We start from the raw sequence: 18,133 nt of genomic DNA on the forward strand, positions 1-18,133 counted from the left end.
TGTCTAGAATTAAGAACACATTAAACAAAAAATCTATTTGTAACAATGAGTACGTCTCTGGCTGCTGCTATTTTATCTAGTGCAGAGTCCAAATTCATCATTTTCAGTGCATGAATTAATCTTTAATATCTTCAAAGGCACGAATTACTTGCTACAGCTTGAGACAATTCAATGATGAGATATTGCCTCTTCTATGCGAATCTGTAACATACCCATCAATGCATTGATTTTTTTCAGAAAAGACAATTTCTAATTCAGTATAAAACACCAAACATTTCAGAAAATACTACGTTCTTGAGGGATGTGAAGCTTTCCCACCACGACCATGACAACTATACATCTGAACTTAGTCACATTTGCACTTTGCTCATAATACAACTTTTGATCACTTGAATAATATACTTTCTTCCCTTCAAATCGCTTGCCTCCCCCACACTTTCTGAAGAATAAACAAAAAATTGTTCAATGTTTCTCCTGAAGTTGAACTGTTTTTAAAGATTTGGTTTTGCAACTTGCCTGTGGCATTGGCTCAACTAACAGCTTTTAAAGATAAACTGTTTCTAGGGATGAATAAATACAAAAAAGTAGATATATCTGGAGCTGTTTGACTGGTGAGATACAAACTTCCTTAAGTCTGAGTTTTATTTTCTCCCCAAGAGGTGGGGAAGGCTACATAAGCAATATTGTTACAGTCCTGAACTAAGCTACACCTCTCTCTACTGCAGACTATCTCAAAGAGGAGACTTCATTTTTTTAGTGTTTAAACTGATTGATTGTACCACCAGATAAAATAAAAAACAAATACCAACTTTATCAAATCTCAAAGCCGGTTAGCTACATCAGTACCAACTAGTCACACAATTAAATAATTCAAATGCTCTGTAAACTTACAATTACCTTTCATTTCAAAAGGAAGCATGATCCTTAAGTAAATAAGCATGAAAGACAGAAAATTTCTTGATAAAAAGAGGTCTCACTCTGTACATTTTTGGTATGCTAATACACATCAACATTTAAGTTACAGAAATAAGATGAAATAAGTAGCAGTATTATGTAAAAAACTAAACAAAGACAAATATAATAGGATTTCTGCTTTTACATATATGTATGCATGTATTTTTCTATATGTAGATCACACACTTCTGGTTTGATTAAAAAAAGAAATTACATTTTGAAAATCTGTATTTGAAAGTTAAACCATTTAGAAAAAAAAACCCTTAGTATAGGAAGAAAGCAGAAGTATCAGTATAGCATTGTCATTTAAGAGTGCATCTGTAGTGAAAAAAATATATCAAACTGCACATTTTTAACACAGCTGTTCTTTTTATTTAGAGCTTTAATACTTAACATTTGATACTGTGTCCCCCCCTGCCATTATAGTATTGTGTGGGGACAATACAGACATGCAAAAATGAATGGAATTTGATTCTCTCTCATACTACCCACAGTGTGAAAAAAATTATGCTTGGTGATATATATCGCAGCTAATCAAAACTCAAATTTAGTTTCAAATCCCATCCTTTGCTTTTTTAGACCTCCAGTTAGAAAAATACTCCTTTCTACTTGTGAAGTCATCATAACTTACTTCCCTGGCAATGAGCTCTGATAAATATAGTCTTCTCAAGTAAGCACCTGAGGAGCATTCATATTCATAACCACAAAAAATATCACCAGCTAGGTTGAAAATGGCTCCTCTTGATGCTTTTCCTGTGCACTTATCCGCTCAGCCTTAAATCTGACTTTCTACTTAATTTAATATTCTGACTAGTTAGTTTTATTTGTCACCTAAAAAGTAATGGGTTACCTAATGACTTAAGATTCTGTTGTTTTGAATCATTTTAAAAGCTGGTGTTTGGGGTTTTTTTTGCTATTATTTCTCCCTCTTCTTTCAGTTCTTCCATCAAGAATGACGGCTTGTTGTACATACTTCTAATTATTACTTCAAAGTATATTTGACAAGTGCTAGAAATTGTAAATCCATCATTTCAGTGTACTGCCTATTCAAACTACTGTCATCTCAAACTTTATCAGTGGATAGAGATAGAGAACTTAGGTCTTTCCTGGATTCTTCAAACTTTCTCTCTAGTACTTTATTTCCTGTCTAATAGTGACCGTAATAGCAAACAATCACCTTAAAGATGGAGAATGGCAAAAGCTCCTTTTTAATCTTAGACCATCAGTAGTCTTTGAAAATACTGACTCTAAAGCTTTAAAAAGTTACTTTTATCTTACTCTGATAAGATAGTTCTGTTTCATGAATTTTATTTCTTGTTTTATTAAATATGCTGGTGCAGCACTTTCACTTCCCCAGTTTCTTATAGAAGAAAAGCACAAAGCAACTAAGGTTAGATCTAGACAAGACTAAGAGAATACAAAGGATTAGTATTTCTGGCACAGTAGAATCAAGCCAACTGAGCAACACAGGGTAAAACCAAAACCTAAAGTTTTAGTTCTCTAAATTCAGATTAGATATTCACAGAACAAGCCAGTTTAAGAAAAGCATTGAGCACTCAGAAATCTCCCTCAAGTACACCAAAGGTACTCAAGTTCTGCAGAAAATAAATGTAAAGAGTAGTCAAGACAGCCAAAATTTAAAATTGCATTACAATGTCCAAATAATTTTCTTTTTTTCAATGAATGCAGATATCTCATAGGAGGAAATGCACTATTCAAGTGATTGTACAAAAAAGGCATAATAAAAGGAAAGGTATTTATTGCTTTGCTATACATAAGTTTGTGCTTTACATCTTCCCACTTTTGCACAAACACGTTTCATTGACCAGCAGAACTACAAGCAATTGGTATTGCTTTTTAATGGTGTTTAAGAGAGATTTTTATGTCAAAATTAATTAGACCCCAAGATCTTAATTTACAGGAACTGATAATAGTTTTCAATAAACTGCTATTACTGCAAGATAATGAATTCACAGTACCTGGGGGAAAAAAAAAAAAAAAAAAAAAAAAGAGAGACATAAACACACCTATAGAAAAAACAGGACCACCATCGAATAAATTGGTTTTGCCAGTAATTGCCTTATGGGCACATTTTAAGACAACTTGGAAGCTGACAGCAGTAAATTTTATTGTGATAATTGAATGCTATATTATCTCCAGTAAGGATAAAGTATAGAAATGGGGGTGAAAGGGAGGAGGGGATGGAAGAGAATTTTTTTTTTTTTTTAAATATAAAGACCATGCCAAAGAAAATGCAAATTCCCAGTTTTGATGTCTATTTTGAGGATCTGAAACAAGGCTTTTAATCAATGTATTATACATCAAATTGATAATGTTAACTTCTGATTATTCAAATGTATGAAATATTCATAGAGAACTGTCCAAACTTTTACATTTCTCAGACTTCTTTTCTCTATTAATTATCATGCCTGGAAGCTTTTTAGTAAAAGCAGCAGCCATCAGCCTGACTGAACCTGACAAGCTAGCAAGGCCCAATTACACTGGCACTCTGTGGCACTTTGATGTACTGGAAGCGAAAAGAGATAGGGGCAAATTGTATAGCACATTATGTTAATGACTTGATTTAATCCAGCCACTAAACTTTATGTAGCCTGTTAAAAAAGATGCTAACACTAATTACGCCACTTTGGAAAGGAAAGAAGGGGACAAGCATTTCATACCGACAAAGTGAAGCTCATAAATGTTGTAAATGAAATGAAACAAAATGAAGTAATCTATGATTAATTATACATCATAGACAAGAAGAAAAGAGAAAGAAGCAAGTGGTACAGCTAAGTACTGGAAAATCTGTTAGATACCCTTTACGATCAACATATCTAAGAAATAACCATGAACTGTCTAATTTGCAACATGCAAAAAAGAAACAGTATGATCTTAAATGGCTTAAACAGTTTGGCATACAACTCAGATTTATAGGATAATTAGCATAACGATCTCTAAAAATCACAAGTCTTATTTACAGTGTTTGATTACTAGCAGGATATTTATCTCAAAAGATAAAAGGCAGTGATTTTTAATCTTAAAAAAATACAAATTCAATCACAATTTTCACATTGTATTCTATAATTAACCCAAGATTTCAAATATACCAATGCCTATTTTTAAAATCCAATTTGTATCAAACATGTTGCCTTAATAGTTTATAGCTTTTGTTGTCTTATCTACCCTTCTTGAACATGCACTTTGTTACCAAAGGAACAGATCAATGGAGAGAGGTAGAAATTAATGAACCTGAAATGAATCTACACTCAAAATCCTCTCAGAAGTGTTCTTAAATAATTTTGATAAAATAAAATATAGGATGACTAGAAATGTATAGATCAACCATATTATAGTTTGACTTAATGGTGATGAGTAGTACTCATTTTAGTTCTCAAACAGGTGAAACATTTTTTTAACATTTTACATATAAACAATGCAATTCTGTCTTCAAAAGTACCTTCTGTATCTTTCTGCAGCCTATATAAGTGATAGCATTTCTAAATCCCTTCTACAACTTAAAAAAAAAAAAAAGGAGCAATATTTCTCATACGAAGCATTGCTTCTTGTTGCTAGTTACTTTGTAAGATGTCACACAGCCTTGAAAAAAGGATTAAAAAAAAAAAAAATAAATCAAACTACCTCTAGTATATCACACTGCAGAACATTAAAAAAAGTTAAGACTGATAAGATATAAAAGTACACCCTGGTCCTTTAAAAGAAGGCTAAGACAGACCAGAGAGGTATTAACTGTTAGAAATATTATAATCCATTTTAAGTGCTAGTTTTACATTTTTTAAGATTGTTCAGTCAATGTTAGATCTAAACATATGAAATATTCTTATTTTTTTAGAGAACTATACTATTGAAATACTGTTCAAAGTAAATTTTCCAAATTTGTATTATGCTGTGTTATTTTGTATATATGACTTCATGCTCATTAATTGCTGGTTGTAAGAACAAGTCAAGAGAATATCATTACTGTACAAGCCCACAAATAAAAATAGAAAAAGTAGTACACTGAAGTGATTGGATACTGTACATGTACAAACTTTATTGAAAACTGATGTTCAGTTCTAAAACTCTTGGGAAGTCAGGAACAAAAAGAAATCTATGTGGATGAACTAGAAAATATATGCAAGGTTTGTAAGTTATTGACAACCTCAAGCTTATGCAATTGCCATTTCAACAACATTCAATCAAGTCAACATACTGGGATGAAACACAGTGGGTAGCTAAGCATTGTAGATTTACTACAGGCCTTAACAAGTGAAGTTATCCTCCCCTTCCTCAGAAAGCACTGGAAGAAGCAGAAAAGCACATTTTCCCACATAAAGGCAACAGGTGGGAATGAATAACAAGACTAAGTTCTTTAGACATTCATATTACAATAGTTATCTTTCGTTAGGGAAATTTTGTGCAGGACAAATTTGAATTCAGATTGAAACTAACTAGAAATGTCTACCTCTAAGTGTATATGACAGTAATGGAAAAGATGACAACAAATTTCCCCATTAAAAAAAACACCTATGAATCACATGCACAATACGGTCAGGTTAACTTTTTTTTTTTCTGTGAAAAGATGTCTATTTGAACTGGAAACAGGAAAACATACATTTGTTGAAAATGCCTTAGAATCTGACCTTAGATATAGCAAAGCTACTCTTAGAGGACATTAGGCTTAAAATATTTTTCTTAAACTTACCAAATAATTGCCATAAATACTCTGACTCACCTGTTTAATATTCTTGGATACTGGACTTGAAACAATACAGTCATCGCTGTCAGTTATTATTGATTCAATGGCATCATTTTCTTGTCTATCATCTTGATCTGGGGAGAAAAAAAAAAAAAAAATCAATGTAGTTAAAAACCCCTGTATTTGTAGTCCATCTGAGACTTGCTGAGAAACCTGATAGCAATATATTTGCTTTTCTAATAAATAAAGTATAAGTGCCAGGTAAATCTTCTCTTCCTTGCAGAAGATTAACATTGGCAAATCAATGACCTTTAAAGTCATCTAAACTGTATTTTTTTCCGATTTGCTAAAAAAAAAAAAAAAAAAAAAAGTAATGTTTCCCAGATGAAAGTTGATGAGTGGAATGATGTAAGTCCTGTGATGAACTGAAGTATGAACAACAGTTACCTTTATATAAGAATATGGCCTGAATTTGTGGATTGAGGATTGTGGATCTGACTATACTTAACACCATGCACATGTAAAGAAGAATGTACTTTTTTTTTTTTTTTTATTAAAAAGTAGTTCTGTATGCAGGTGGATTATTTTCTAAAGCATTCAGGTCTTTTTTCTCTGGAGCAAATTACATATAAACACAACAGGGATTCAACATCATGTTTTTCCAATTTTTCTAATGAATTCTTATGCAGAAGCTGCAAACAACTGAACATAAAATTTTAGCATCCTGCTTGTGCTTTTACTTCAAACTTGGTATCGTGGACTTGGTTGATTTCAATGATAAACAGTTTAAGTGTGGAGGTGGAACAGGATGACCCAGCTTCTATAATCTTTAAATAAATCTGCCTCTAACAACTTTATGTCACAGATGTGATAAGACATACTACCCCTCTCACTGTCTGAAAGGATTTCCAATACCAGCATTGGCTGTTATCTGCAGACAAAAGGAGCATATTCATTAAAATAGTCTTTAGAACAGCATAGTTCTAAGGGAGAATATAAAGGCATTTAAAATAGAAGCCAGGTTTCCTTTAATATTTTATGAATCTAGGTCAGATACCAGATTTTTGCATTCAATTACAATACAGTTTCCATTTGGGAAGAAAATAACACCACCATATCCACCACCCAGCTCAGCTATAAAGTACACCAGAATATCATTTCTGTCATGAAGCTTCTCATAATGAGGCAGCTCCCACTGCTAGTAAGAAATGCTTAAGAAAATGGAAAGAGACATAGATTTATTAAGAAAATGCAGTTACTTATTCATAAAAATGAATTCTACCTTCTGGTTCCAATTCTTCAGTTATTTCTGTTTCATCTCCAGAGGTAACTGAGCTTTGGTCAGCCAACTGCCCCTCTGACAGATGTGAGAGGTCGTCTTTTTCCTGTTGAATTTCTTCAGCCATCTCCTTCACCTTATCATCTGCTAGCCTTTCTTGTTGAACCTCATGTACCACATGCTATATAAAAATAGATAAACTTCCAGTCTTTATAACACTCCTTGAATAGTAAAAGTTACTACAGTTCAAAACTTGAAGAGTTACGGCTCACATTCATTATACACAGCCTTTAAACAATTATATTGCTTATGCAGTGCAGGAAACTGAGAATTTGTCAACTGCAGTAACAAATAATTGATACAGTAGAAAGACAATTGTCTAACAACATATATTTGTGAAAACGTAACTATTATAATCATTCGGTACCTGTCAACATATATACAGCCTGTTAGATTTCCATATTCATTTATATTTCAGCTCTTTCAGTTCTACAAGACTCAGTTTAAAAAAAAAAAAAACAAAACAAACCAACCACCACCACCTTACTCAGCTGGCAATTTTATAACTTAAGTTATACAATATTTTCTGTTACAAAAGCAAACTAAAATCATATAAAAAAAGTATTGGCTTTGCTACAAAATACAAACTTTATCTAAGGTAAAATATCTTTAGTGCATAACTTACTGTGAAGTAATCTTACTCCCTTCTTTCTCTTTGAGTACAATTACATAGAATAATACCTCATCAATGGACATAACATTACAGACATGACATCTTCCATGGAAATTTGCTGGAGACCTATGCATTATTTATAATCCAACAATTCTTCTCTAGGACTGAATTTTCCACAGAGACACTGATGCCTCACCTCCCACCCTCAGAATCCATGAGATAACTTTCAGCTATCCACAGAACATCTGGGTTTTCCAAAACTGGACCTGAAGAGTTATTTCTATTCTAACACATTTGGAGCCACACAAAGCATATCGATGTTGACAAACACTTAAGAGCCTTATTCTATAAATAAAGGTTATCCTTGAAGTTTTCAAGTTGCAGAAAACTGACTTTATGTCTCTTGTGCTCCTCCTTGGCATAGATGATGTATCATAACCACTGTGTTTTAGACAATGTTTGGCCATTCTTTTTAATTCCTTCAGTGACAGATTTGCATTTTGTGGGTAAAATTTTCAGAGAGAGAATACTTTTTGATTATTCTGCTTGACTAATACCACCTGATGTGGTGGAAGGGAGACTTAACTTCTCAATCAAAGCCCCAGATGAGCTTTAAAGTAGAAAAGTGAAAGGAAGAGAAGAGCCAGTGATTAAATGTTGTGTTACACCACTAGAAACTACAGTTTGCCAAATCTGCCACAACTTATTTTCACAACCAATTCAACCATTATAAATTACAATACTTAATACTTTTCTTCTCCTTGGAATGCTACATATTTAGCAATATTCCAACGTTACTCCATTTCTTCTTCATTTCCCCCCACTATATAATGGTAATTTTTAGAGGGAAGACAAAATAAACTTCATCCAAACATAGAAGGAAATACGTAGAGAAATTCCTCCCTTTCTAATGGCCAAAAAAAGATTGTCATCACAAGGAATCACTTTTTTCATATTTCAGAGAAGTTTGAGATCTTACTTTACCATAGTTTGATTTTTGATGGATGACTGAAGAAGTAACATACACATGGAATTCAAATGCAATATATTATATAAAACTGCAAAACCTGAATAATCTCATACCTCTGAAACACTTGAAACTCCTGAAGCCTTCATCTTCTGTGCAAGTTCCATGTTATTTTCAACAACAAAGCCCTAAGTTATGGGTAAAATAAATGGAATATTTAAATATATAGTAGACAATTAACATACAAAAGTAGGTATAAATTTACTGGTGGAGAAACATTTGGACAGGAAATTATGTCCTCCTTTGTTTCCCTGCATTAGCATTACTGCTTCTATCCTCTGCTATAGCTTCTACCTATGAGGCTGGACAATTCTTACAAATGGTTTGGGTGAGTCAAACCTTTCATCCCACTTCTATAGTGAGTCTCCTTTTCCAAAAACAACTATTTGCTTTGGCATGTGTCACATTAATATCCAAGAACTAGATTCTCTGCTATTCAGAAAATGAACAGGAAAATGAAACAGACTGTTCCTGCACAGTTTTAATCTGTTGAACTTCTAATTCTCTTGCACGGACACTCTTTTGCCATTTCACCACAAGATTTAGACATCAGAGAAGCCCCAGCTATTTCATTATTTAGTTCTAACAGTACTTTCGTCTCTAACCAGACAGTGAGGCTTGGATTTTTAGAACAGCTAGGGGAGCTGCCCACCCAGTAATGAAGACTTCTGATGGAGACGGAATAGCTGTCTCCCTTAGAAAATCCTAGTTTGTGAAAAATTGTTGAACTTTGAGAAGTTACTGTTTGGACAGCTGAAGATATGTTGTGTGTGTAACTATATGGCTAACATTCCAGTTTTCCATATCTAAGCTCTCAAAAGATTTGATTTCACCAACATTTGACTTTTTTTTTTTTGTTTTTTTAAGTTAATAAATACAAGAGATTGACTTAATTCTTATTTCCAGTCTATACTGTATGGCTCAAAACAAAGTTGTAGTCACGGTAAACTAAACAATAGCAGAACCACCTGTGAATTGAAAACTGATGTTAACATTTAAAAAAAATAAATCCAATCAAGGCATTTACAAATGGAAAAAAAGGATCACAGCTAGTTTTTAATTAATGCAACATAATATTATTGACTGATAATAATACTCATAACCTTTTATAATTAGCTGTTAAAACAACCTACCTTAACTTACTGGATTTAATTAAAAGAGTAACTACAGCCTATTCTTAGTTCTCTGAAGGCAGATTATTTAAGATCAAATGAAAATTTACACCATACAGCAGATATGTTAGTTCCATGCAGACTCTCCTAGAGTCTGCAAGGATGTACACATGACAGTGCATCCCAAGTTCAAAAGTGTAATTGTTTTCACAGTGTGTGTAATCTCAGCTGATAAACCTTGTTTAAGAGGTGACCCTGAACTGTGTCAAATTGTGTATCTCATTAGCACAACACTCAGGATCTGTTCGGATCAAGCTGGTTTCTGTAGAGCCATGTATATGTCTGTGCAAGTGGCACACTGTACAAAGACACTTTAATTAATAATCCAGAGAGCCAAGAAACACAGTGCAGAGACAGCTAATTGGTCCTGTTAGAATCTGCCCTAAGTCTATGAAAGTTGAAGTTTGTAAACTGTGGAGGATAGCAAGCAATTCTGAGGGAGTCACACAAATACCCCTGTATTGTATCCCCCACCTATATGCAGTACTACGCTATCATTCGTTGCTGGGACATCCCAGTCTTGTGCTGCTAAAATTGAGTGTTCTCAATTATTAGTTCTACAAATTGTCCATACTGAGACATAAGTAGCCTTTCTTGCTTCAACATGCATGAGAAAATACTTAAAACTTACTGCCATCTGTATAGTATTAAGATCCAGAAAAGATACTTTCTTGTCTGCTTGAGCTGCACGCTGCCTTGGTTTGGGTGTTGGTTTCTGTAATAAAACAAATATAGTTGAAGACCATTTATTGCCATATTCTAACCATCTTACTTTACAGTAAATTTTGAGGGACCCTAATTTTTTTTTCAAAGCCAAATCTAACTGCACTAAATTCAATTCTAAACAGGCAAGATGATGTAGATGTTTGAATAAACAACCCCCCCAAATGGAGATACCTTTCAGAATTCAGCCACAAACGGGTATAAAACTCTACAGAACATCTATGGAATGCAATGTGAGTTCCAGGTGAGAAATAATTGTAGGACTGAAGTCAGTGGTATCATATATGTGGCAGAATGATTTATTATTATTGTTTATGGAGTGCTTGATTTCTTTTCTTGTTCTGTAGGCTTACCATATCTTTGACACTTTTCCTCATGCCACTTCCTTTGGAGAATTTTAACACAGAAACAGAAAAGAGACTGATAATAGTTGCAAAATCAACAAAATGATCCAGAAATATTTCTCTCATGATGTCACAATACAAAAGACAAAAAATAATAAAAAGTGGTTTATTACTCTTCATGCTTTACTCTCTTGATGAAGGTAGAAATTATCCTCCATTTCCACTTACGCTACTTTTAATTTATCAGTGATTTTTAAGAAGCTATTTGGTATCTTAGCACCATGCTCGAGGCACCAGAATAACAAAAGTGTGGTGCAGATACACCCGTGTATCTGTACGTATAGCTTGGGTATGGCTGCTTGAGAATTCTTTTGGCTCAAAGCTACCCCAGCTGACTGAGTTCTGTCTGAGTTTCTAAGAGACCACAGAAACAATAGCTGATTTCATGACTGTCCTAAATTTCAACCATAGCCCTGAAGTTGCACAAGCATGTGACTACATTTTATGTAGGACATCTACATTGGAAAGAGAATTAATAAGCACTAAATTTATAGGGAAGACATTTAATGTTTGTTATTTCTCCTCCCTTTTCTCCCTGCCCTTTTGCTAACCAGTTATCTACCATTATAAAACACTTTAAAAAGTTTTGGACAGAAGAAAGATTTCACTTCCCAAAGGAAGTCGAAGATGCTGGTTATATGAAGTATTTGTACTATGTATTATTTTACAGTAAGGACAAATCCTGGTCATCAGGGAAGAACTAAATGACCTGCTGTAATAGGTCTTTTATATATCTCTTCACTTCTGTGAGTTTGTTAAGTTACTTACCGTCACTGATGAAGTAAAAGGAGACAGGGCTGGAGTCTGCGTTTTTTCCTCTGCTAGTAATTTAGTTGCCATTGATTTCTCTTTTTGAATGTCATTCACTAAGTCTGCAGCCATTGTTAATCCACTTGGTGGCAGGTAGACAAACTTCCATTTCAATTCAACTGTGATGGTACCAGTAGCACGTCTTTCAGAATCTGCTAGTTCAAAAGCACCTGAAAGCAAAATGCAAATCTTGTCTAAATTATCTTATTCCATACATATACAAGAAAATGCAATGCAAAACTGAATGGGATTCAGGAATTAAGTAACTTAATACTCTTCATTTTAGAAGCTAAATAGTGTCAAAATATTGTGTTTTGTAGATCCAAATATATCCAATATAACACTGTGGACATTCAAAAATACAGGATTTAGAAGGGACTGGATTACTGTGTTCGTTCAAGATGTCCTGTAGGTTTCTCAGATAATCCAATACCAGATAACTAATTCTTATTGACATCTTCCAAAAGATCTAACTAAATCATTTCCATGTTTTACTAATACTAACTTTCGTTAAAGAAAATATAAGGGTTTTAAAAATCTGCTGTTGCTAAATCTTTATCGAAGAAGAAACACCCTAAATTCACTTGCAATTTTTCTCCTATTATCCATTTGTATGGGATAATTATAGAACCATATTTTAAAATTTTCATGAATGTCTTATAGTGGACAATGAAATAATCATTAAGCAGCTTTTATATTATAAACACCGCAGTAAATTTGCAACTGATGTCAACTTGCGGGGAGCAGTTGATGCACTGAAGTCAGGGCTGCTATTCACACAGTAGAAAAATGGGCTGATGGAAACCTCATGAAGTTCAACAAAAGCAAATGCAAAGTCCTGCACTGGCCCAGGAATAGCCCCAAGTAGCAGTACAGGCTGGGGGCTGACTGGCCACAAGCAGACTTGCAGAAACAGAGCTCGTCCTGTTTGACAAAAATAATATAAGCCAGCCAAGCTGTGTCTTTGCAGCAAAGAATGCCAACTGCACCCTGGCCTGTATAAGCAAGAATGCAGTCAAGCAGGTCCAGGGAAGTTTCATACTTTTTCTATTCCACAGCAATGAGATGGCATCTGGAATGCTGTGTCCAGTTTTGGCCTCTCCCGCACAAGTGAGAGACTGACATTCTGGAGCAGGTCCAGTGGAGGGCTACAAAGAGATTCAGGGCATTGGAGCACATGACATAGAAGAGGCTGAAAGAAGTGATTTGTTCAACCTTCAGAAGAGGAGGCTCAGAGGGGGTCTTACAGCTTCCTAACAGGAGAGTGTGGAAAAGACAGAACTAGAGGTGCACAGCAGAAGGACAGCCAACAGACACAAGTTGGAACATGGGAAATCCCAGGTCTGTAAGGAAAAAGTTTTTATTATGGGGGTGATCAAACATTGGAACAGGTTGACTAGACAGGTGCTAGATCTCTGTCCTTCGAGATATTAAAAATTTAACTTGGCAAAGTCCTGAGCAACTTGCTCTAACTGGGTCAGGAGGTTAGACTAGATCATATCAGGAGTTCCAGTCGACAATGATTCTAAGATTCCAAGTGTAGCTCTTGATCTGTTTTTTTCCCCAAACAGGCTGATTTCTCATGTCAATTTTCTAATTTAAGTGTACATTAGCCAAAACTAGAAAAGGAAACTAATGAGAAAAAAAAATGAAGCCATGCAGAGAAAGAAAGCATGGTTTAAATTAGTGTACCAGTCGTGAAAAAAAGAAGTAGCAGCAACACCAGAAGAAAAGGAGGTGGGAGAAAGTACGTATATGCCAGGAAACTTTTTTTTTATCATTAGAACATAAAAAAGGACCAGTAAAAGAAGATATCAAATATTTCCAGGTTACTTTTGAACCAGAGAGAAACACTTGATGGTTTTTTTTCAAGACTTATTTCAAGACATCTACTATTTTAGTTTCACAGATATCTTGTCAGTTATGAAAGCAGTACATTTTGAAAGTAAGGTTTCAGCCACCCCTTCCTACCTGATGTTAAGACTAACAGGGCCTTTCTACCTAATAATGAAAGATACTCATAATATAGTAGTGTGAGAAATACAACTGGTAAATTTGGTAGGCTTCTCAAGGCAAAAAACAGTGCTAAAAGGCAGAGGCGAACAGATTACTAAAATGCTAACAAAAAAGAAAACATCAATAATTGATTAGCAATTAAATTTAGTCAGTGTTAGAGTGACACATCATTCCAATTATAATTATTTATCAAATCATAATTGTTACATACCTGGGCCAGTATAGAGAACAAAAAGGGATTTAAAAGATTTTTCATCTTTGTTAGGACCATGATAAATGAATGTTTGGACACCAGGTTCCTTTAATTTTTTTTTTTTTTTTTTTTTACTTGTGGATTTTAAAGAAAATATTTACTTTTTTCTCTTAAACCTCAGAAAATGTCATGAGGGGAAAAAATCCTACTATTGCAATCCACCCTGTAAAGTACAGGCATCCTGTTCAGATTCATTGCAGTTGATGGATAATCACAAAACCAAACACTACTTTAAAATTTGAGTTAAAATGCAACAATGCTGGAACATTCTGTTAGTACTCTTAGTAAACAAAAGAGACATTTGAAACTTTTTCTCTCCCTTGTTTTTTTATTTCTCTAATGTTTAGTTTAATGTTTATATTAAAAAATCATTCATCAGTTTCAAAGCTCTGACACAGACTTTTTCACTAGCTATGACTTAAGTAACACTGAGATGCAAAATTTCTTTTCAGGATTTCATTGGAGTTTAAAATTCTGTCAGACAAGAACAGTAGATGAATGATACGGGGTTTTAGAATCAGAATCGTTTAGGTTGGAAAAGACCTTTAAGATCATCAAGTCCAACTGTAAACCTAGCACTGCCAAGTCCACCACTAAACCATGTCCCCAAGTGCCACATCTACACGTCTTTTAAATACCTCCAGGGATGGTGACTCCACCAGTTCCCTGGGCAGCCTGTTCCAATGCTTGACAACCCTTTTGGTGAAGAAATTTTCCCTAATATCCAATCTAAACCTTCCCTGGTGCAACTTGAAGCCATTTCCTCTCGTCCTATTGTTTGTTACTTGGCAAAAGAGACTGACACCCACCTCGCTACAACCTCCTTTCAGGTAGCTGTAGAGAGCAATAAGGTCCCCTGAGCCTCCTTTTCTCCAGGCTAAACAACCCCAGTTCCCTCAGCCGCTCCTCATACGACTTGTTCTTTAGACCCTTCACCAGCTTCGTTGCTCTTCTTTGGACACGCTCCAGCACCTCAGTGTCTTTCTTGTAGTGAGGGGCCCAAACCTGAACACAGTATTTGAGGTGCGGCCTCACCAGTGCCGAGTACAGGGGGACGATCACTCCCCTAGTCCTGCTGGCCACACTATTTCTGATACAAGCCTGGATGCTATTGGCCTTCTTGGCCACCTGGGCACACTGCTAGCTGATATTCAGCCGGCTGTCGACCAACACCTCCAGGTCCTTTTCCGCCGGGCAGCTTCCCAGCCACTCTTCCCTAAGCGTGTAACGTTGCATGGGGTTGTTGTGACCCAAGTGCAGGACCTGGCAACTTAGCCTTGTTCAACCTCATACAATTGGCCTCGGATCATTGATCCAGCCTGTCCAGATCCCTCTGAAGAGCCTTTCTTTAGTTTGGTTCTTAAAGAGATTTAAAGAGATACAAAACAGGAACTGAAGATTTTGTTAAGTTTAAAGAGGTCTAATTCTTACCTGAGATAGATCTGTCATGTGCTAAAGAAATAAGAGGCACATTGGCTTTCCCTACATAAGCACCTTCTTCCGTTTCACCATCATCAAATACATAAAATGTTAAGGATTCTGATTTTAGGTATCGGTCTAAATCTGCATTCATTGGCATTTGGAAACACATATGGTCATCTATTTGTGGGTTGTTGCTGCTAGGAATGATGGGAGTATCATGGTCTGCAAAATCAAAGAACTTGTAGACAACATAAGGATTTGGCTGAAGATGTTTTTTTCGGGATTGTAGATTGTTACAACATTTTATTGTAATGTGGAGTTCATTTAAATTGCCATCTGTTGAAGTGCTGACTTGGGCAGTTCTGAGTATCTGCTGCTTTAAATGAAAGAGAAGTTAAATTAAAAACATTAGAATTCTTATGTTGGCGAACTCTAAGAACTATATAAATAGAACAAATAACTGATTATTTCAATGACACTCCAACTACTGTTTAATTTTCTATGTTAAAATATTACTTGTTTTACAAATTCAACGATATCTCTATTGGTTTGTTGGTACAAGGAAATAAGAGGTTAATCCTTTCAGGTCTGTGATTGTTTGCTTTATTCTTCTAAAGTTTTATGATTTACTTGTCATTTGATTATCTACAAAGCAGTGAAGATCACAGTTTTAAGAGTGATTCATATCTAGTGCCACTTTAAAGTTAAGGATTCTGATTTTGACAGCTATCCTGTGTAAAGAAATTTTTATAACTGTAGTCCCTTTTATGCATGTACTTTTCAATAATTAAAATTACACTGCAGATTCCTCTGGTTTTTTCTTCCTCCAAAACTTTTACCTACATAAACAATTTACAGAAATTAGAAATCAGCGTGGGAAGAGTAATAATAAATGTTTGAAGTAAATTAAAAAACTCAATGATATCACAAATTTTTTGAATTACCTATTAGCATGGCTTGTACATACTGTGGAACCCATAGCTGGCAAACTGGGAAATTCATTTTAATAAAAATTAAAGAATAAGAAGAAAACAAATAACATGAATATCTTAAATGAGTAATCCCCATCTATATTGATCTCAAAAGGCTCTCCTTTTTTACTGTAATATGTCAGTGCTATTTTCATTAATTGTACATAATTATGTTGCTTGTGGAAGCCAGAGTTCTGTCTTCTGGTATATGGGGAAACATGTATCAATTTGATTTTGTGTGATACAATGTTAGATATTTTGATTAAATAATCCACACTGAAATAGTTAATGAGAAAACCAAGTGTGACAGTTTCAGTCCTTAATATGCAACCTTAAGACTACTGTTTCTGGCTACATACAGAAATGGGAAAAAAAAAAAATTATAGCAGTTTATGTACAGTTCATGTTTCCATGATTTCTGCTGCTATACAGGACAGAAAATTTTATATGTATGTTTAACTAGTGAAAGCTTAACTTTTGGAAGGCACAACTGAAGCTACTTCTGCAGCTGCAGACTGACAGAACCCTTAACATAATGTAACCATCTGCTATAGCTATATGACTTTTAGTTTCTGCCATGAAACATTTCTGCAAACTGCAGTGTTTCAAACAGCTCTGTAGAAGCTGTTCTTCATTTCTGCCATTTTTCCTATTTTATTTTCTCCTGTATAATCAGTATATTTCAGTTGCCATGTTTGAATTTGCAATTTTACAATAATTACAACAAAACGCTCTGTTCCACATGCCTTACTTTTCAACTGTGTTTGGATTGGTAACACAGCCAGAAATAACATAATCAAAAATAGAGAAGATTAAGTAACAGATTTTGGCATTTAACAACAGCCAGATTTCGCGAGTTAGTTAAAAATACCTTTGATTCTTTTAAAAATCAGATTTAAAGCAAATGTTACAATGTTATCAAACACGAAGTTATTCTGAAAATGCCTACACTGACCTTTAATAGAATTCATACACTAAACATACTTCTCAGATTACATCATGGAATCCATTGAGATTCTAGTATAATATATGTTTACATTATGGAATAAAACATTAAAGTTACTCCAGACTTACAGTAATTTAAACAGCTATAGATAAAAAAAATTGCCCATTAGAAACTCTAAAGTGTTTTAATTTATACATTTTAACCTGATTGGTTTTATTTCTTAAACAGTTGTTAAACATGTCTGAAAGCCCCTTCTTTTTCTGTCTGTGACCCTTATTTAAACATGATTATACAGTGCATTATATTGTCAAAATTCTCTTCATTATGCAGACAAAAAAAAAAGTGAAATAATCTCAATCTCATAATACTCAAACATTAAGAACTTTGAGACCTTTCTGAACAACTGCTTCACCTGTTACACTGATCTGACACCCAGCTGGTTTAATATTCATGAATATTGTACTAGAACAAAATGTTAACAAAATCTGGCCCTTACAGGTTAAGAAAATTAAATATAATAATTTCAAATATTCTAGTGACAATTTCAGTAAAAATAACTAACTGTAGTTTAAGACTTTGTCTCTTCAGGAAAGCTATAATTCAACTGGTTCTTAATCTCTTTATATGAAAAACATGTCATTCAACTGCTAAGGATATTTTTCAGTTCAAGAACCTTTAACTTTGTTAACCGTGAACATATACAGACTGGAAATAAACTATTTGAACTGAAAAAGTAATTTTGAACAGTTTATTCTATCAAAACTATGAAGTACAAACCCAAACA

The 18,133-nt window shown here is 34.3% G+C and overlaps 1 protein-coding gene across 1 annotated transcript in view; it reads right to left on the minus strand.

The window, feature by feature from the left end:
- The window catches only part of RPGRIP1L (RPGRIP1 like), an 80,750-nt gene that overhangs the window by 22,159 nt on the left and 40,458 nt on the right, over positions 1-18,133 (minus strand). Inside the window, exons 17-22 of the mRNA XM_050904043.1 lie at positions 15,442-15,808; positions 11,700-11,911; positions 10,436-10,519; positions 8,689-8,760; positions 6,936-7,113; positions 5,690-5,787 (exon numbers count right to left, since the gene is read on the minus strand). Coding sequence (XP_050760000.1) covers positions 5,690-5,787; positions 6,936-7,113; positions 8,689-8,760; positions 10,436-10,519; positions 11,700-11,911; positions 15,442-15,808 — 1,011 coding nt within the window. The remainder of the gene's footprint in view (positions 1-5,689; positions 5,788-6,935; positions 7,114-8,688; positions 8,761-10,435; positions 10,520-11,699; positions 11,912-15,441; positions 15,809-18,133) is intronic.

This window comes from Gymnogyps californianus, chromosome 12 (genome assembly GCF_018139145.2).
Source record: "Gymnogyps californianus isolate 813 chromosome 12, ASM1813914v2, whole genome shotgun sequence".
NCBI classification, from domain to species: Eukaryota; Metazoa; Chordata; class Aves; order Accipitriformes; family Cathartidae; genus Gymnogyps; species Gymnogyps californianus.